Source organism: Balaenoptera physalus (assembly GCF_965194825.1).
Source record: "Balaenoptera physalus genome assembly, chromosome: 11".
Taxonomy (NCBI): domain Eukaryota; kingdom Metazoa; phylum Chordata; class Mammalia; order Artiodactyla; family Balaenopteridae; genus Balaenoptera; species Balaenoptera physalus.
Window position 1 is genome coordinate 37,313,119 of NC_138896.1, and position 19,991 is coordinate 37,333,109.

At 42.0% G+C, this 19,991-nt stretch overlaps 1 protein-coding gene across 2 annotated transcripts in view; it reads right to left on the reverse strand.

Annotated features, from left to right (window-relative positions):
• The window catches only part of ZFAND3 (zinc finger AN1-type containing 3), a 329,704-nt gene extending 311,308 nt beyond the window's left edge, over window positions 1-18,396 (reverse strand). The window contains exon 1 of one of the 2 annotated variants that reach the window (XM_082412552.1): window positions 17,849-18,396. In XM_082412552.1, coding sequence (XP_082268678.1) covers window positions 17,849-17,912 — 64 coding nt within the window. In that variant the 5' untranslated portion in view covers window positions 17,913-18,396. The remainder of the gene's footprint in view (window positions 1-17,848) is intronic. The other variant, XM_082412551.1, reaches the window with a different exon arrangement.
• Between the last annotated feature and the right edge of the window lie 1,595 nt (window positions 18,397-19,991).

Below are 19,991 nucleotides of genomic sequence, written 5' to 3' on the forward strand. Positions count from 1 at the left end.
AATGACAATGAAAACACGACGATCCGAAACCTATGGGATGCAGCAAAAGCAGTTCTAAGAGGGAAGGTTATAGCTATACAAGCCTACCTCAAGAAACAAGAAAACTCTCAATAATCTAACCTTACACCTAAAGGAACCAGAGAAAGAAGAACAAACAAAACTCAAAGTTAGCAGAAGGAAAGAAATCATAAAGATCAAAGCAGAAATAAATGAAATAGAAACAAAGAAAACAATGGCAAGAATCAATAAAACTAAAAGCTGGTTCTTTGAGAAGATAAACAAAATTGATAAACCACTAGCAGGACTAATCAAGAAAAAGAGGGAGAGGACTCAAATCAATAAAATTAGAAATGAAAAAGGAGCAGTACAACAGACACCGCAGAAATACAAAGCATCGTAAGAGACTACTACAAGCAACTCTATGCCAATAAAATGAAGAAATGGACAAATTCTTAGAAAGGTATAACCTTCCAGGACTGAACCAGGAAGAAACAGAAAATATGAACAGACCAATCACAACTAAAGAAATTGAAACTGTGATTAAAAACCTTCCAACAACAAAAGTCTGGGAACAGATGGCTTCACAGGTGAATTCTATCAAACATTTAGAGAAGAACTAACACCTATCCTTCTCAAACTCTTCCAAAAAATTGCAGAAGAAGGAAAACTCCCAAACTCATTCTATGAGGCCACCATCACACTGATACCAAAACCAGACAAACATATTACAAAAAAAGAAAATTACAGACCAATATCACTGATGAACATAGATGCAAAAATCCTCAACAAAACACTAGCAAACAGAATCCAACAACACATTAAAAGGATCATACAACATGATCAAGTGGGATTTATCTCAGGGATGCAAGGATTCGTCAATATACAGAAATCAATGTGAAACACCATATTAACAAATTGAAGAATAAAAACCATATGATCATCTCAATAGATGCAGAAAAAGCTTTTGACAAAATTCAAAACCCATTTATGATAAAAACTCTCCAGAAAGTGGGCACAGAGGGAACCTACCTCAACATAACAAAGACCATATATGACAAACCCACAGCAAACATCATTCTCAATGGTGAAAAACTGAAAGCATTTCCTCTAAGATGAGGAATAAGACAAGGATGTTCGCTCTCACCACTATTATTCAACATAGTTTTGGAAGTCCTACCACCGCAATCAGAGAAGAAAAAGAAATAAAAGGAATACAAATTGGAAAAGAAGAAGTAAAACTGTCACTGTTTGCAGATGACATGATACTATAAAGAATCCTAAAAAAAAAAAAAAAAAAAAAGAATCCTAAAGATGCCACCAGAAAACTACTAGAGCTAATCAATGAATTTGGTAAAGCAGTAGGATACAAAATTAATGCACAGGAATCTCTTGCATTCCTATACACTAATGATGAAAAATCTGAAAGAGAAATTAAGGAAACACTCCCATTTACCACTGCAACAAAAAGAATAAAATACCTAGGCATGAACCTACCTAGGGAGACAAAAGACCTGTATGCAGAAAACTATAAGACACTGATGAAAGAAATTAAAGATGATACCAACAGATGGAGAGATATACCATGTTCTTGGGTTGGAAGAATCAATATTGTGAAAATGACTATACTACCCAAAGCAATCTACAGATTCAATGCAATCCCTATCAAATTACCAATGGTATTTTTTACAGAACTAGAACAGAAAATGTTAAAATTTGTATGGAGACACAAAAGATCCCGAATAGCCAAAACAGTCTTGAGGGAAAAAAACAGAGCTGGAGGAATCAGACTCCCTCACTTCAGACTATACTACAAAGCTACAGTAATCAAGACAATATGGTACTGGCACAAAAACAGAAATATAGATCAATGTAACAGGACAGAAAGCCCAGAGATAAACCCACACACCTATGGTCAACTAATCTATGACAAAGGAGGCAAGGATATACAATGGAGAAAAGACAGTCTCTTCAATAAGTCATGCTGGGAAAACTGGACAGCTACATGTAAAAGAATGAAATTAGAACACTACCTAACACCACACACAAAAATAAACTCAAAATGGATTAGAGACCTAAATGTAAGACCAGACACTATAAAACTCTTAGAGGAAAACGTAGGAAGAACACTCTTTGACATAAATCACAGCAAGATATGTTTTGATCCACCTCCTAGAGTAATGGAAATAAAAACAAAAATAAACAAATGGGACACAATGAAACTTAAAAGCTTTTGCACAGCAAAGGAAACCATTAACAAGATGAAAAGACAACTCTCAGAATGGGAGAAAATATTTGCAAACGAATCAACAGACAAAGGATTAATCTCCAAAATGTATAAACAGCTCATGCAGCTCAATATTAAAAAAACAAACACCCCAATCCAAAAATGGGCAGAAGACCTAAATAGACATTTCTCCAAAGAAGACATACAGATGGCCAAGAAGCACATGAAAAGATGCTCAACATCACTAATTATTAGAGAAATGCAAATCAAAACTACAATGAGGTATCACCTCACACCAGTTAGAATGGGCATCATCAGAAAATCTGCAAACAAATGCTGGAGAGGGTGTGGAGAAAAGGGAACCCTCTTGCACTGTTGGTGGGAATGTAAATTGATACAGCCACTATGAAGAACAGTATGGAGGTTCCTTAAAAAAACTAAAAATAGAATTACCATATGACCCAGCAATCCCACTACTGGGCATATACCCAGAGAAAACCGTAATTCAAAAAGACACATGCACCCCAATGTTCACTGCAGCACTATTTACAATAGCCAGGTCACGGAAGCAAGCTAAATGCCCATCGACAGATGAATGGATAAAGAAGATGTGGTACATGTATAGAATGGAATATTACTCAGCCATAAAAAGGAACGAAATTGGGTCATTTGTAGAGACGTGGATGCATCTAGAGACTGTCACACAGAGTGAAGTAAGTCAGAAAGAGAAAAACAAATATCGTATACTAACACATATATGTGGAACCTAGAAAATGGTACAGATGAACCAGTTTGCAGAGCAGAAATTGAGACACAGAAGTAGAGAAAACACGTATGGACACCAAGGGGGGAAAGCGGTGGGGGGGGTGAAGGCAGTGGTGTGATGAATTGGGAGATTGGGATTGACATGTATACACTGATGTGTATAAAATGGATGACTAATACGAACCTGCTGTATAAAAAAATAAATTAAATTTAAAAAAATAGAACTCACATGTCATGGGGTAAGGAAGTTAATTATCTAAAGTTCAGCATAGCTTTCACTTCTTTCCTTCCAAGTAAAATTCTATTTTATTTATTTCAAAATGTTATTATAGTTCGTTAATTTTTGTTCTATCTATCCTTTTATCTTCAAATAAATATTCTATGTCTAGAATAAAGCTAATAAAAATATTAAATTAAATTTTAAAAAATAAAATTAAATAGATACAAAGAAAACAAAAATAAACAAGTGGGACTACATCAAATTAAAAGGCTTCTTCTGCACAGCAAAGGAAACCTTTAACAAAATGAAAACGCAATCTACAAATGGGAGAAAATATCTGCAAATCATATATCTGATAAGGGGTTAACATTCAAAATATATAGAGAACTCGTAACTCACTATCAAAAAAACAATCCAATTAAAAATGGGCAGATCTGAACAGACATTTTTCCAAAGAAGACATACAGATGGCCAACAGGTACATGAAAAGATGCTCCACATCACTAATCATCAGGGAAATGCAACTCAAAATCACAATGAGATATCACTGCACACCACTTAGAACTGCTATTATCACAAAGAAATATCAAATGTTGGCAAGGACATGGAGAAAAGGGAACCCTTGTGCACTGTTGGTGGGCATGTAAATTGGTGTAGCTGCTATGGAAAATAGCATGGAGGTTCCTCAAAATATTAAAAAATTGATCTACCATATAATCCAGAAGAGAATGAAAACACTAATTCAGAAAGATATATGCACCCCACGTTCACTGCAACATTATTTACAACAGCCAAGCCATAGAAACAACCTAGATGTCCATCAATGGAGGAATGAACAAAGAAAATGTGGGGTGTATATATATGTATATATATACACACGCATACATATTATATATATGTTATATATATACACACACATATATACATACAATGAAATATTATTTGGCCATTAAAAAAGAATGTACTCCTGCCACTTGCAACAACATGGATGGACCTTGAGGGCATTATGCTAAGTGAAAATAAGTCAGACAGAGAAAGACAAATACTGTATGATCTTACTTATATGTGGAATCTTTAGGGAAAAAAAGTCGCATATAGAGAACAGATTGGTGGTTGGTGGTGGCAGGAGGTGGGGGGGGTGAAATGAGTGAGGGGGTCAAAAGGTGCAAACTTCCAGTTATAAAATGAATGTCATGGGACTGTATTGTACAGCATGGTGACTACAGTTAACAATACTGTATTACATATTTGAAAGTTGCTAAGAGAGTAGACCTTAAAAGTTCTCATCACAAGAAAAAAAAATTTTTTTTTTAAAGTTGCTTGGAAAAGTCCTTCAGAATTTCACCTGTTTTTATTTTTTTATTTTTTGGCTGCACTGGGTCTTCGTTGCTGCACACGGGCTTTCTCTAGTTGCGGTGAGCAGGCGCTACTCTTTATTGCGGTGCACGGGCTTCTCATTGCCATGGCTTCTCTTGTTGTGGAGCACAGGCTGTAGGCGTCTGGGCTTCAGTAGTTGTGGCACGCGGGCACATTAGTTGTGGCTCGTGGGCTCTAGAGCACAGGTTCAGTAGTTGTGGTGCACAGGCTTAGCTGCTCCACAGCATGTGGTATCTTCCAGAACCAGAGATCGAACTTGTGTCCCCTGCATTGGCAGGCAGATTCTTAACCACTGCGCCACCAGGGAAGTCCCGAAAAAATTTTTTTAACTACGTATGGTGATGGATGTTAACTAGATGTTTTGTGGTGATCATTCTGCAATACCTACAAATATCAACTCATTATGTTGTACACCTGAAACTAATATAATATGATGTATCAATTACACCTCAATTAAAAAATACGATAAAAGTACACTGACATGCTATCTAATTCATCAAAATGTATACTCAACCTTTCTAAAACTAATCATCTCTTTCCCACAATATGCTCATAATCTTCCAGATGGAATCACTTCAACTTAAGAACTTCCAAAGTATAAACCTTCTTCTACCAAACCAAACTTCACACACCAGTGACAGATGGCATTAGTGGCTGCTTCTACAGTTTCACGATGGATTTAGAAATAAATGGATTCACAAACGACCTTTCAAAAGCTAACTAGTGTGTAGGCAGAACTTATATACCCACCATATGTGACTGACCATCTTTCACCCAGTTGCCCATGTCAGAAATCTTGCTGCCTCTCTTTTCCTTTCCACCCCCCACCCCATCCCCCATCCAGTCTGCCTCGGCTCTTACACTCAAGCCCTCCTCTGCAGTCCCCACTGCCCCAGTGCTATGGAATGAAATGTTTGTGCTCCCCCCCCGGAATTCACATGTTGAATTCTAATGCCCAATGTGATGGTATCTGGAGGTGAGGCCTTTGGGAAGCAATTAGATCATGAGGGCTCTGCTTAGATCATGGGATTAATACCGTTATAAAAGAGGCTAGAGAGAGCTCTCTCATCCCTTCCACCATGTAAGGTTATAATGAGAAGACAGCATCAATGAGGAAGCTGGCTCTCCTCAGACACCAAAGCCGCCGGAGCCGTGATCTTGGACTTCCAGCCTCCAGAACCACGAGAAATAAATTTCTGTTGTTTATAAGCCACCAGTCTATGGTATTTTGTTATTACAGCCCAAATGGACTAAACTACCCAGGTTTCAGCCTACATTCATTCTCAGCTCTCCTACTACAGCATTCACTCACTGTTGCTTTATCTAGGGTTCACAGACTCTATAATCCACATATAGAAGTGCATTTAGATCTAACTGGTTTCCTTTGTAATTCTAAGTAATTTATTTTATGCATTGTCCTGAAAAGGGGACTGCGGTCTTCACCAGACTGCCAAAGACATCCACGGCCCAAAAAGGTTTAAGGGCTCTAACTGGACTCTGCTTCCATGCTTATACCCTCCAACTCTCCTCCACACTGCTGCCAAGGTAAAGTTTTTGAAACATAAATATCATCTGTCATCCATACTTAAATCCTTAAATGGTACCAACTGCTTCCAGGATAAAATCTTAACTCAACCATCCAACAATCAAGTAGGTTCATGACTGGCTCCTGCTCATCCCCCCAGCTTCATCTTGCCTCCCGCCAAAAATGCAGCTAACATCCTGAGTTGACTCTGCAATTCCCTGAATTCAGCAAGCTTTCTCACTCCTCTCTGCCTTTGCATAAGCTGTTCCCCCTGCTTGGAAAGCCCTTCCTCACCACCTCCACACGGTTAACTCCTGCTCATCGTTTACTCCCAGCTTAAGCACCATCTCCTCAGAGAGCCCTCCTGGCCATCCTCCACTCCCAGGCTCGGTAAGATGCCCAGTCAGCGCTCTCACAGTACTCTGTGATGATCTCCCATAGCACTTTCCTCATAGTGTTTTGTCCATTTACTGTCTGCCGCCCCTTCCACCCTGTGAGCTTTCTTAAGGCTGAAGCTAAAACAGTATAACATGCCTAGCAGAGCTCAAGACACACAACAGAATGCTTAACAAATGCTTGCTGAACAAGGGATAGGCTCTGGAAAATAGCCAAACCAGCCAAAGTCCAGTCAGAAACCTCATCAACTAATGAGGTGGCACCGGTCTGGAGATTACCATAAATGCAAATTGCCAGTTGAGGCAAGAAAGTTCTGCATCTATTAATCTGCCACCAATGCTCCTTCATTCAAGGCTGGGAAGTCAGCCCTTAATAAATGTAATTACCCTGGGCAGGCACTGTGCCAAGGGGCTTGACAGGCATTAGAGCTCACTAAATCTCAAAACAACTCTAGAATATTCTTTTTTAAAGAAAAAGAGGCAAAGAGGTTAACTGCCCAAAATCAAGCAGAGAGTTATAAAGTCAAGTTTTCAACCCAGGTCTTTGATTTCAAAGCCCATGCCTCGCCACTGAGCTCAGCTGGTTTTCTGGAGATGAGCTATCAGCATGCCCTTCATCTTTGGAGGCATTCTGGAAGAGCCTAGGTTGGATGAGAGGGGGCCCTTCATTAGCCTCACAGCAAATAAGAAAGGTCTCATTCCTCCAACACTACACACTACTATTAAATTCTTTAAAATTTAATGTAACCTCCCCCATATGTATTCATTGAAAAATCTTTTAAATGGGAAGGGCTTGTGAGAGTTTTCTCCCCCAAAAACAGCAAGTAAAGCAGGAAATGAGCAAAACTTTGTTGAACTCTCCACACCAGGCTTGGAGGTTGAAAAGGGAGACGAAAAATATCAATATATCCCAAGGAATGGAGTTGGTTGTGGCAATACCAATAAAGGAAAGAAGGCAGAGTCTCCATGGTCTGCTGCACAGACACCACGAAGCACCATCCTTTAACTGGCTGAGAAGGCTTAGCAGAAGAAACAGCCCATGGGCTTCTAACAGATGGAACACCAATTTTGCTGAAAGCTGCTGCCACTTCCACTAAACTTTAGTTTGGAATGTGCACCACAGCTCTCATCCTATGATCTTTAGCACTTCCCTGTAAGACCTCTGGGGACTCACACCCTACACTTCAAGAAAAAAACAGAATGTTTTCTTTAATCTCACCCACACCACCTGTTCACATTAGTTTCTTGAGCCCTTACAGATGTGGTCACCTCTCATATTTTGACTAGAAGTTGGTGATCACAAAGCATCTTCATTCCTAATTACCACCACTCCACACTTCCCCATCCTCATCCCCCTTGCACCCCAGTTTCCCCCTTGACCACCTTGTGTGTCCTGACTCTTCCAACTCACCTCCAAATCAGGTGTCTCGTACTGTCCAGTGACTTTTCTGCATCCCAAATTTCAACACAAAACCAACACAGTCCATTCTTCCTGTCCCTAACTCCAACCAAAAACACATACAATGTAAGTATCTAATTTATTTACAATGAAAACTATTCAGCTAAACCTAGGGGGCTTTCAACTATGGGATTATAAATATCTAGTCACCAAACAGCTTAAAACCAAGAAGAAAATGCAGCCTTTAGGGACACATACTTCCACAGAAAAGGTTTTACTGTGGCTATCATTTTCTAAATTAATCCATACTGATATTATTGAGATTATAAAGCCCCAAAGAGACTCTTAGTATACATCATGTAACACTCCACACTTCTACTCAAGACTGTATCTTTATCACTTGTTACAGCAACTGTTCCATGATTAGATCCTGCCCCACATTGAGTGAAGAAAAAGATTAGCTTTACAAATAAAATGCATAGTTTAAACACATCTTGAAAGTGCTACAGTACTGGGGGTGGGGGTGGGGGTGACATGAACAACAGGTAAAGCTAATTAACAGTGATATATACATAGAAACAGGGAATACAGGCCTCAGAGAGTACATGATTATGTCCCCCTAATCAACAAAAGAATAAAACAGAAGTTCCTCTAAGCAAGGATTTTTGTGGATCAACATGCAAAAACACACCTTTATTTTTAAAGGTGAGTAGCACAGCTCTGTGTTATGTTAAAAGAGAAAGGCAAGCTAGATAAAACTGTATAGGGTCATACACTGTGAAGATTTTGTATATACACGCAAAGTTTCATATGCAAACACAAAGACTTGAAAAACCTGGTTTTCTGAATTTCAGTGGCATCTGAAGAAAATGAAGAATACCATCCATCCATCCCCAGAACAGAAACCAAGAAATCATAAATCTAGAAACAACATACACTGAAATACACCACACTCTCTCCCACCTCCAGTTTATTATTTCTTGCTGTTTAATACACACCTGGACAGTTAAGAATGACTGTATTATTCAATCTATTTTGTGTCTCATTCATTATGTTGAAAAAAAATTCTTTCAGGAGAGAACTTTCCTAACACATCTATCTATATAAAGCACTCTAAAAAGGGCTGAAATTGAAAAACAATGACCTGAAATAGGCAGAGACTTTGAAAGCATGGACATGATCAACAAAGCTCCCCCACCCAATCTATGTTCTCCAAATTCCTGCCCCACTCTTCCCATTAAGGTACCCATTAAGCTAGAGAAAACTTCTCACACCCTGTTCAGGAATGCTATCAGCACAACCATGTTAAGAAAACCAAATGACTGCAGGAAGAGTATTTGCGATACTTTTGAATGACTAGAATACTTCTCCTTCCAGGAAGTGTGGCTAAGAGTGTGATTATTCATATAAATGCACTTCAACTTACCAGTGTGTAAGAGTCCAAGAGGTAGATAAGACATGAACAACTGTTACTCCGTATCACTCCACTTTAGCAGAAAGAAATCAGAAAAGGCACTCCCCAGAAGGTCCCAAGTACAACATCACCAACCTAACTTTTTACCAGGACATTAATGAGGCAGCAATGAGGCTAAATAGAGCCTGTCCACAAACTAGAAACACAAAATGCTGTGGTGTGGTCTGCCCTCATCCCCCCTTCTCCCCCAACCAGAGTGGTCACATCTGCAATCCATGATCTTTCCCAGGACATTCTTCTGCCCTAACACAAAACTGCACCTGTCTATAATACAGGACATTTGGTACAGCTGAATGAACAGATGCAGTTAGCTAGTACTACATCTTCTTCCTACTGCATTCTTCCTTCCTCTGGTGAACAGCTGCAGCCACAAATTCAGATGTCAGGCACTGTTTGCAGCTCTGTCCCCTGGCCTCAAGGATGACATGGCATTTTCATTCATCTTGTTCCATTCCCTCAGTCTGGTACATCACAGATCAGTTTGGTTTTGCCCACTGCTGCTGGATATTCCAACATACTCCACCTTCCCCTGTATACAAGGACTTGAATTTACCCAAAAATCCAATGCATTTATCCCTAATCATATATCAAAAGCTGTCATATGAGATTTATATTTGTGAATCTACAAAAGTCATAGTCCAAGGTGAATATCTTCAAAAATTCTCTCACTAAAGAAAAAAAGAAAAGAAAAAAGATTCTGTATTAGTCCGTCTCCCTGTATAGGCCTCTGAGGTTGCCAGTTTAATAGACTTAAGAAAGGGGCAAAGATGACTGACCCAAAAGCTAACATGAAAAAAAAAGTTCAAATTATAGACTAATTTGTACTGAAATTTTAATTCCCAAAACTGATCAAAGGAGCACTTCCCAGTAATCTGAATTAACAATAGGACTGCTTCCCCCTTTGGAAATAAAATATGTTGGAGCTGGGGGGAATAAAAAAACACAGAGCTAAATTAAACAAGCCCCACATTTTCAGAATATGAGAGAAAACAGGGATCTAGAGAACTCACAAGAAAATAAGCTTGAATGTCAACTGTTTCTTAATAAAACTAGAAAAAAAAGAAAAAAAATAGGCTTGAAAATCCTGGTTGCCTATCAGGTCAACATTCTAGAAGAGCACTGTCCAACAGAACTTTTTGGGAGGATGAAGTGTTCTGTATCTGTGTTCCCCACGGGGTAGCCACCAGCTACTGAGACAGAGAGTGCTTAAAATATAGCTAGTGTAACTCAAAACTGAATTTTTAATTTTATTTAATTTTAATTAGTATGAATTTAAACTGCTACATGTAGCTAGTGGCTACCATACTGGACAGAACAATTCTAGAATGCAGTCTTAGATTCTGGTTATTAAAAACTTCAAATAAAGCTGCTTAACCTCCCTTCTGCATTGAACACACATAGGAAATTTCTTCCTTATATCTAAATATCTCATTCAGCAACATAATTTTGTTACATAGGGACCCAGCCCAAAGCAGGCTCAGCCTGTTTCTCAAAGCCCCTACCAGAACCGAGTGACATCAGTGTCATCCACCCAGTTGGAATGAAGGCCCTCTTTTGCAAACCACTCTGACACAAAGTCCCACAACAAGCCTGAATCTGGACAGTTTTTTAAGTGTCTGATTAAAATTATACAAGTTTTGAGTTGTGACTGGTCAAATTCCTACATGTAGCTTTGATGAGATACTGAACTTAACCTTTCTTCAAAAGAAAAAAGAACTTTTAACCTCAATCTTGATCTATAATTATTGTGGTAGTTCAAAATTTTGCATCAGTTTGCACAGACACACCTCCGTATGACCTAATAAAAAAATCCAAATTATATTAGTTCTCACCATCTTCATACTCTGCCCTCAATAAATAATATTTAATACACTAGGGTTTCATTTTAAAAAACTTTATTCAAAGAATTCTTAGCCCTCTGATTTTTCCAGCTAGAAAAAGGTTAACTTGTAAAAATTAATGTTAACTTTAATACTATTAAAGACTATGACGAGATTTTTAGTCAAAACTTTTCAGCAGACTTAAAGTGCTATGTTCTCTTTTTTTGGGGGGGGGGCGGCGATGAGGGGAGGAGAGTGGTGAATGGGAAGGAGAAGAATGAATGGGGAGGAGAAGAGAATTATACCAAAAGAGCCTATGTCCTATATGTTAACTGGATCTAACTCTAAAAAGCTATTGTCTCAAACCAATGTAAACAAAGAACATGTTTTCTTAAAAAAGAAAATTATCTCCCAGTGTTCCATTACTGCAAAGGGGCAAATTTTTCTGGATATCCAAATGTAATCAGGAAAATGGGGCAGACAGATAAACGTATTGACAGTGAATACTTCATATAAATCATGTTGCATCTTCAGATGCACACAAAACTCAAAAATGCAAAGTAAAACTGCATGACTCCTTGGTATTTACCCAAAGGAGTTGAAAACTTATGTCCACAAAAACCTGCACATGGATGTTTATAGCAGCTTTATTCATAATTGCCAACACTTGGAAGCAACCAAGATGTCCTTCAGTAGGTGAATGGATAAACTGTGATACATATAGACAATTGAATCTTAAAGTGCTAAAAAGAAATGAGCTATCAAGCCACAAAAAGACAAGGAGGAACCTTAAATGCATACTACTAAGTGAAAGAAGCCAATCTGGAAATGTTACATACTGTATGATTCCAACTATATGACATTCTGGAAAAGGCAAAACGATGGAGTAAAAAGATGAGTGGTTGACAGGGGTTGGGAGAAGGGAGTGATGAATAGGTAAGAGCAAAGAGGATTTTCAGGGCAGTGAAACTACTCTATATGATACTGTAATAGATACATGTCACTATAATTCATCCAATCCCACAGGCTGTACAACACCAAGAGTGAACCGTAGTGTAAACCATGGACTTTGGGTGATAATGACATGTCAATGTAGGTTCATCACTGTTACAAATGCACCACTGTGGTGGGGATGCTGATAATAAGGGAGGCTGTGCATGGGAGGGAGCAGGGGGTATATGGGAAATCTCTGTACCTTACTCTCAATTGTGCTCTGAACCTAAAACTGCTCTAAAAATATAAAATCTTAAAAAAATAAAGTAAAACTGTGCAAATGAGCTGTTTTGTGTTTAAGAGAATGTTTAAGGGGGTTTTATAATCAGATGGATAACTAGTGACATCACTGGAATGAACATTCTACTGATTAACTAACTAGCGATTCATGCTGTGTTCACATGGAATTTGAAAGCCCAGGTTAAGCTGGTTGAAGTGTGGCAAGATGTTCCAATTGGGAGACAGAGACTGATAAATCAAACATGAGTGTGAGGGCCACACACTACTAGGAGCCAAGCAAACTTGCCATATAACTCAGAGTGACAGAAACAGAGTTCTACATCAATTCCCAAGGCCTGGGCTCAGAGAAAATAAAAGAAACAATAAAAATAAATAACTTCTGTTTAAGCTAACTAGTCAGTATCTTGGTTGAATCAACTTTCTACCAGTAACCATTTCAGGAACAGAATTTATTTTGTGAGATTACTCTTGATCTCTGCCCTAACTCCATCTTTACTTAAAATTCATCATTATCTAGCAGATCTAGTTGGTAAGTAAAATGCTTCTCAACAGAATAGATCACAAAAATGAAATATTAATAAAATCTATTTCCCTGGGCTTCCCTGGTGGCGCAGTGGTTGAGAAGCTGCCTGCCAATGCAGGGGACACGGGTTCGAGCCCTGGTCTGGGAAGATCCCACATGCCGCGGAGCAACTGGGCCCACGAGCCACAACTACTGAGCCTGCGTGTCTGGAGCTTGTGCTCCGCAACAAGAGAGGCCGCGACAGTGAGAGGCCCGCACACCGCGATGAAGAGTGGCCCCCGCTCGCCTCAACTAGAGAAAGCCCTCGCACAGAAACGAAGACCCAACACAGCCAAAAATAAAATAAATAAATAAATTTATTTATTAAAAAAAAAAAAAACTATTTCCCTAAAGAAAATGTACCCATGTAATATTTCTTTTATGACATGATTCATCAGAAAATAAATCATGAACATCTTTTTTTTTTATCAAAACAATGAATCGTTTACCTAATAAATCCCATATCTAAAATACTCCAGGGACTTCCCTGGTGGCGCAGTGGTTAAGAATCCACCTGCCAACGCAGGGGACACGGGTTCGAGCCGTGGTCCAGGAAGATCCCACATGCCGCAGAGCAACTAAGCCTGTGCGCCACAACTACTGAGCCTGTGCTCTAGAGCCCACAAGCCACAACTACTGAGCCCGCATGCCACAACTACTGAAGCCCGCGTGCCTAGAGCCCGTGCTCCATAACAAGAGAAGCCACTGCAATGAGAAGCCTGCACACCGCAACAAACAGTAGCCCCCACTCGCCGCAACTAGAGAAAGCCCGCGCGCAGCAACGAAGACTCAATGCAGCCAAAAATAAATAAATAAATTTATTTTTAGAATAAAATAAAATACTCCATTATTCCCTAAATATCAGACTGAACACTTATGTCTACTATACTTTAAATTTACTTATGAAAAGAATAACACTTCTCAAAGTTTCCATTAAATTACATTGTAATACAGATTGTCTCCAATTATAAAGGCAGAATATCAATAATTGTAATTAGATATTTATACTTAATATGCAGAATTTGAAAATAAAGTCCATCTTTCCCCCATCCTAATTAATTACCCGTTCTATCACCCTATAATACACTAAGGATATTCTTATTGTCTTCTTCCTGTCTTTTTTAAATAATATCCTAGATCTGCTCTCTCAAAAACTTTTGAAAATATCTATGAAGAATCTATATCCCTCAGTACATTTTGTAGCTTCAACTAATACCACTTACATCTATGTGATTTAAAAGTGCTTTTACATATGTATTTCCACTAAAGAAAATACACCAATTGACTATTTCATTTCAGATTTGACAATTATAAACTAGCATGACTTTTTGCATGATTACTGAATGCCTAAAATAAGCCAAAAAAATGCTCATGCTCATATTTCACTAAAAGTTTTAAGTCCATGTCTCAGGGAAAAAAATATTTTTGGTCATTAACCCTAAAAACATTTATGTGCTATACAAACACCTTGCAACCTTAGTAAATCTTCAACAATTTCCAAGGTAGCAAAGTTTCCCCGTGGTCTCTCTATAACACATTAATTACCTACACTCCATTTCACAATATAAAACCAAGGAGAAAACTAGAAATTTTGAGTGTTCAAAGCACTAACACATTTGCACTGCATGCTCCTCTTGGCATTCTCCTTTCTCATTGCAGTCCCAAAAGACCCACCTGAAAGCTCTCCTGTGTTAACCAACCCCCACTGATTGGTGTCCTGAGTGGACAATGCTGGGCAGCAAGTCCTTCCGCCTAAGTCACTAGAGCGAAGAGCAATCCTAAAGGAACTGCCTTTAGTCCGCTAGTACCAGAACCAGAACATTCTGCTAAGAGGCTCCTCAGCAAAGGGCTGGGTGTGGGCCCTGGCCAGCTGACTTCACAGACCTGCGGCTTCCGCAGAGTGCAATGCTGACTAAAGTTTCTAGAGAACACACTCACCTTCATGCTCATGAAGGCAAAAGGCAAGTTACCTCCTGAATGGCCTTGACATCTACTTCTCTCCATTCTCCCTGGCCACTATACAGGTATAGTAATCCCCTGGGGATCACTCCTCCTGACAAGTCTTCTGTACCTCTGGACTTTACAACATGCCACAAACATATAGACACCACATTCACACACACACACACACACACACAAACAATCATACCCACATACACAGGCCACCCTCAAGATCATCCAGTAATCTTTCACATTAAAGAAAATCACCTCACAACCCACTCAAAGTTCTGCAACAGCTCCCCAGTGCACTCAGGATAAAAATCCAAAGTCTTAAGCATCACATATGGGGCCCTGTATCACCAACTGCTCTCACCATCTCAGCCTCATTTCTAGCTGACCCCTCTTCACAATCTACCAATCCTCTACAATGAACTTTCAGCTGATCAAATGTGTAGTGCTCTCTCTAACATCCAGGCCTTCATCCATGCTCTCCCCTCTGCCTGACAGAAAACACTCTTCTCCCTATTTCCATTCTCTCCCAATCTTCCTGCAGGCCTAGGCTGGCGTCACCCTCCAGGCTACCTTCCTCTACATCCACCTCAACTGGAGTAGGTGCCCCTCCTAACAAACCCTATTCCAAGCCTAACACACTTCATTGTAACTGGTGTTTTTACTCCTCTATGCCCCCTGCTCCCAGAGAGTGGTGCCAGTGACCCTCTTGTCTACCATAATATCAGAGGCACTCAAATATGTGCTAAATATGTTATAAGTTTACTTAATGAACATAACATGAATGTAGCCCATGCAATAAGGGAAACATTCAAAATCAGTCATGATATAATGGAAACTAGACAGCAATTTCCTTATACTTTGGTATAAACTGCAAACTACACAGGCACCTTTAGGAAAGGTTAAAACATTACACATTAAAAAGAACAGCTTCCACCATAAAGATATTAGTTTCGCCTAACTCCTGTTAGGCAAATTGCAGTTCATAAAAAGTGCCATATTGAAAGTATCAAAAAAGCAGCCCTGGTTGCTTATAGGTCAAGTATGGCATCAGTGTAACTATTCCTCTCTACTACCAAACTCTCCTTGCATTACTCAGAACCTTGCTCAGTTTCTAAGTCTTGATGTAAATCTTTTAATGTGGGTTCCACTCATAATAATGGTCCCAAAGACATTAACGTGTTGCCAGGAAATAGACCTCTGATACATCCTGGGCATTAGCTGCCACTGGCAGCTACTTTCTCTGAGCCACATGTCTTCTTATGAGTTACAATCTGAGGCTTGTGACACCAGATTTTTCCAGGGCAGCAGACTGATGTCATAAACGTGATGGTACTAAGCACTCTACAGAGCTCATCAGCTCCACCCTGAAATCCCTGAATGCAAAGGCAAGTTTCCCGTCTATAAATAATGCCTGAGTTTTCCCATCTACAAATAAAGAGAGAATGGTTCCCACTTAATAAGATTCTTGTGGGAATTAGATTGCCTATGAAAGCACTTAGCAGACAACACAATTATTTTCAAGTCAAAAAGAAGGGGAGACTATAAAACCTAAGATATTTTCACATCTTCAGAACTTTTGGTAACGCTGTAACTTATTTTTCGCTAATATCCTTTCACCAAGAAATTTTTGAGAAAGAAAAGGCTGAAAGATAAGAAAATGAGATTTTTTTTTTGGTCATAACCTTTGGATATGACAAACTCCACAGAAATCTACACTAAGATCCACTTTCTAATCTTTCTCTGCACTCCCAAAAACCATAGCCTTAATTTCTACCTCAATCATACCTAGGATCTGAGAGACAGTAAAGATAAAATACTTCAATACATCTTCCCAAGATGCCCTCACCAGAAATAATCATTTCCTTACTGCCTGTATGCACCTCCAAATATACTGAATCTTTGGAAAATAAAACAAAACAAAAAAGAGGTAAATCACAAAAGCTGGCCTTCAAAGTCTCCAGTTTCCTTACAATAGATCTAGAATCATAAGTTATGATGGAGGCACCTGTCTGGTAAGAGGGGTGGCAATCCATAAAAACTCCAAGTGTAACAAGGAGAATTTAAACTGTAACTACAGGTGGAAAAGTTCATTTCCCACCTCAAATATTTTCACTCTAACACAGGATGGCCAAGCAAGAATATAGGCTGGCCAAGGTGAATATTTTTATCATTTAAAAAAAAAATGGGGACAGAAGGAAATTTGAGCCAATTAAGCAAATTGGCTCTCACGTTCCTAAGCCTAGCTGACTTGAGGTTTTTTTTTTTTGACAAGGGAATCTTACAGACCTTCTGAAACAAACGTGTTTTAAATATGATGAGACCTCAACAGTCTTATAACTTTACCCAAGCCTGGGTTCTGGGCTCGACTTTTAAAAATGGGTGACGTGTTAACAACTTCCTAAAAGCAAATGGGGCACTAGGATATAATTTAGGAAGTGATGATGCAAGTCTCTGGGGGACAGGGAGGAGGGGAGGTGAAAAAGTCAGAGGAAATACCCTCCTGGTTCCTGGGCACCAACTCATACCAAGGAGGGGAGGAAAGGCTGGCTTCCACAAGCCAAGGGAAGGGGGCACCCCACCTCCACCGGGAGGTGCCAACGCCGCCCCCTCATCCCTGAACGCAGCCCTGCCCCCCTCACCAGTAGCCCGGGCGGCCCCTTTAGGCCCGAGCCTCTGGCAGGCGAGTCCCCGAGGGTGGCAGCGCACCCCATGCAGGGCCTTCTCTGCCCACCCCCAGCTCCCCACCCGGTGCCCCTCCCCAGGACGCGGCCCCTGCCCCCTCCCCGCAGGCCCAGCCTGGGCCCAGCCCCCAGGGTTCCGGCCTCCCCGGGCCGCGAGGCCTGCCCGGGCAGCCCCGGCGCCCGCGCCCCGGCCCCCACCCCCACCCAGCCAGGCACTTACCCCCAGAAGCCGCAGGGACAGCGAGGCGGCAGACTGGGCGCTTTGCTGCGCTCGCTCCCGGCATCTCCCATGGTGCTCGGCGGCGGCGGCGGAGCTCGGCGGCGGCAGCGGTGGCAGCGGCTGGGCCTGGGCCCCGCTCGAAGGAGGAGGAGGAGGAGGCGGCGGCGGCGTCGGGGGTCTCGGGGCGGGGGGAGGGGGAGGGAGCGGGCGCGCGGGCGGGCGCGAGTCCGGGGCTCCGAGCCGGGATTCCAGGCCGGTCAGCTGGAGGCGGGCCGCACCACTCGGCCTTCGGAGATGGGGGGGCCGGGGGGAGTAGAGGGAGGGGAGCTGAGGAGGTGGGGCGTACGGGTGAACCGAGGACCACGGGGGAGGAGGGAAGTCCTGGCGCCCTCGGCAGCTCCCACCGCCGCTCCCAGCCAGAGTGATGTCCCGTGCGGCGGCGCTGGGAAGGACCTGAGGCGCCCCCCCCACCTCGGCTTTAGCGTAGCGGCGGCCGCTGTGAAGCCACAGGCCCCGCTCGCTCCGTAACACCCTCCCCTCCCTCGGAGGCTGCGCTGACCGGACAATGGCCGCTCCGCCCCCTCCCCGCCTCACGCACCCCTCCCAAGGAGTCACAATGGTCTCGCCGGGGGGAAGCCGCCGCCAAAGCCCAGCAGCTGATCAGCTGGGAGCCGGGCGTGCCACTTTGTTCAGCGCCTCAAAGGAAGAGGACGGGGCCGTAGGCAAAGCCGAGACCGTAGAGCTATCACTCAGCGACGGGCCTCGGAGGCTTTCCTATTCTTGGAACTTTAAAATCTTAAGGAAACTTACCTTCCCCTGTTTGAAGAAGGGGAGCAGGCTTCTGAGTACTCTGGGGCACATTACCTCCCCCCCCCCAAACGCGAATGGTACGCCCCAAGCGAGAGGGGGAGGAGCAGCTTAGTTGTTTAGGGTTAGTTGAACCAGTCCCAGAGCGGCGGCGAAGCGCCGCGCATGCGCTTGGAGAATCCCATTACCCGGCACGGGGAAGGGCCAGGAGGAGAGCTTCCAAACCCGGAAGTGGGGCTCGGTCTTCCTGGGGCTGCTGGGGTCTTCAGCTATCCGAGAGGTCTACGAGCCCTTCGCTTTTGGTCCTGGACGATGCCGGAGGACATTTCTCAATGAACTGCTAACCCCTGGAAATCTCTCTTCCCAGGCCTCCCACACCCAACTCACTCTTCCTGTTCCACCCAGAGAACCGGTTTCTCTTTGGCAATGATGAACTTCTGGGAAACGTCTCTCCCCTCTTCCGCACCCGCAATGGCGGGGGGAGAGAGGCTAGTGTTTTGGTCAGGTTACATGCCCCTCTAACCCCCTCGGTGTCCCCATCCTCAGAGACACAAGTCCACTCCCTATGCCTAGGCCAGGAGAACCTCTCTTCTTTCTGGAGTGGACAGTTCGGTTTTGGGAGGGTGGGTATGGCCAAATTAGTGATGGAAACTGGTAAGTGACCAAAAAGTTTGAGGCACTGAAAACCGAGTCCTTTAACGCTCATTGTCTTTTATCCTGAACCCATTCTGAACTTCAACCAATCGTGAGAAGAAGGCGATTGTTAATCACTAATTTCAACAAGGAGCAAACTTCCACCAGACCTCTTGGAGAGGTGACCCATAGCTGAGGCCCTTATGGGTGGACTTCTCAGTCCCGGCTACTTCTAGGAAGGCTTCCTGGCTTTTTTTTTTTTCCCCGCCACAGCTGAGCGTGTACAGAGACCCTCTCGAACCCCATCCGGGGGCCCTTGAACCCCTTTTCTTGGGATAGAGAGGAGGCCTTGCCAATTGACAGCCACAAGCCCTATTGTAAGCAGGTGTTGCTTGCTTTCCCCTCCTGCCCCCCACCAATTAGTTTTCTAAATAGTCACAATTATTTAAAGTTCAGTAGATTTCTCTTAATGCCTGGGTTTCCAGTTGCTTTGGGAAAGCAGAAGCTTGACACCACTAAGCTCAGTCACTCATAGCACTGGTGATACGGAGATACATGTACCTGCCCATTCTGTTTGTACATGCTCTGTGGACTTATTAACATTGTTGTTGCTTCTTTTGGCCTCTAAATGATCTCAGAGAGACAGCAGTGAATAGTCCTGAAGAGAGATCTTAGCGGCCCATCTACCCCCTACCTCATAAAG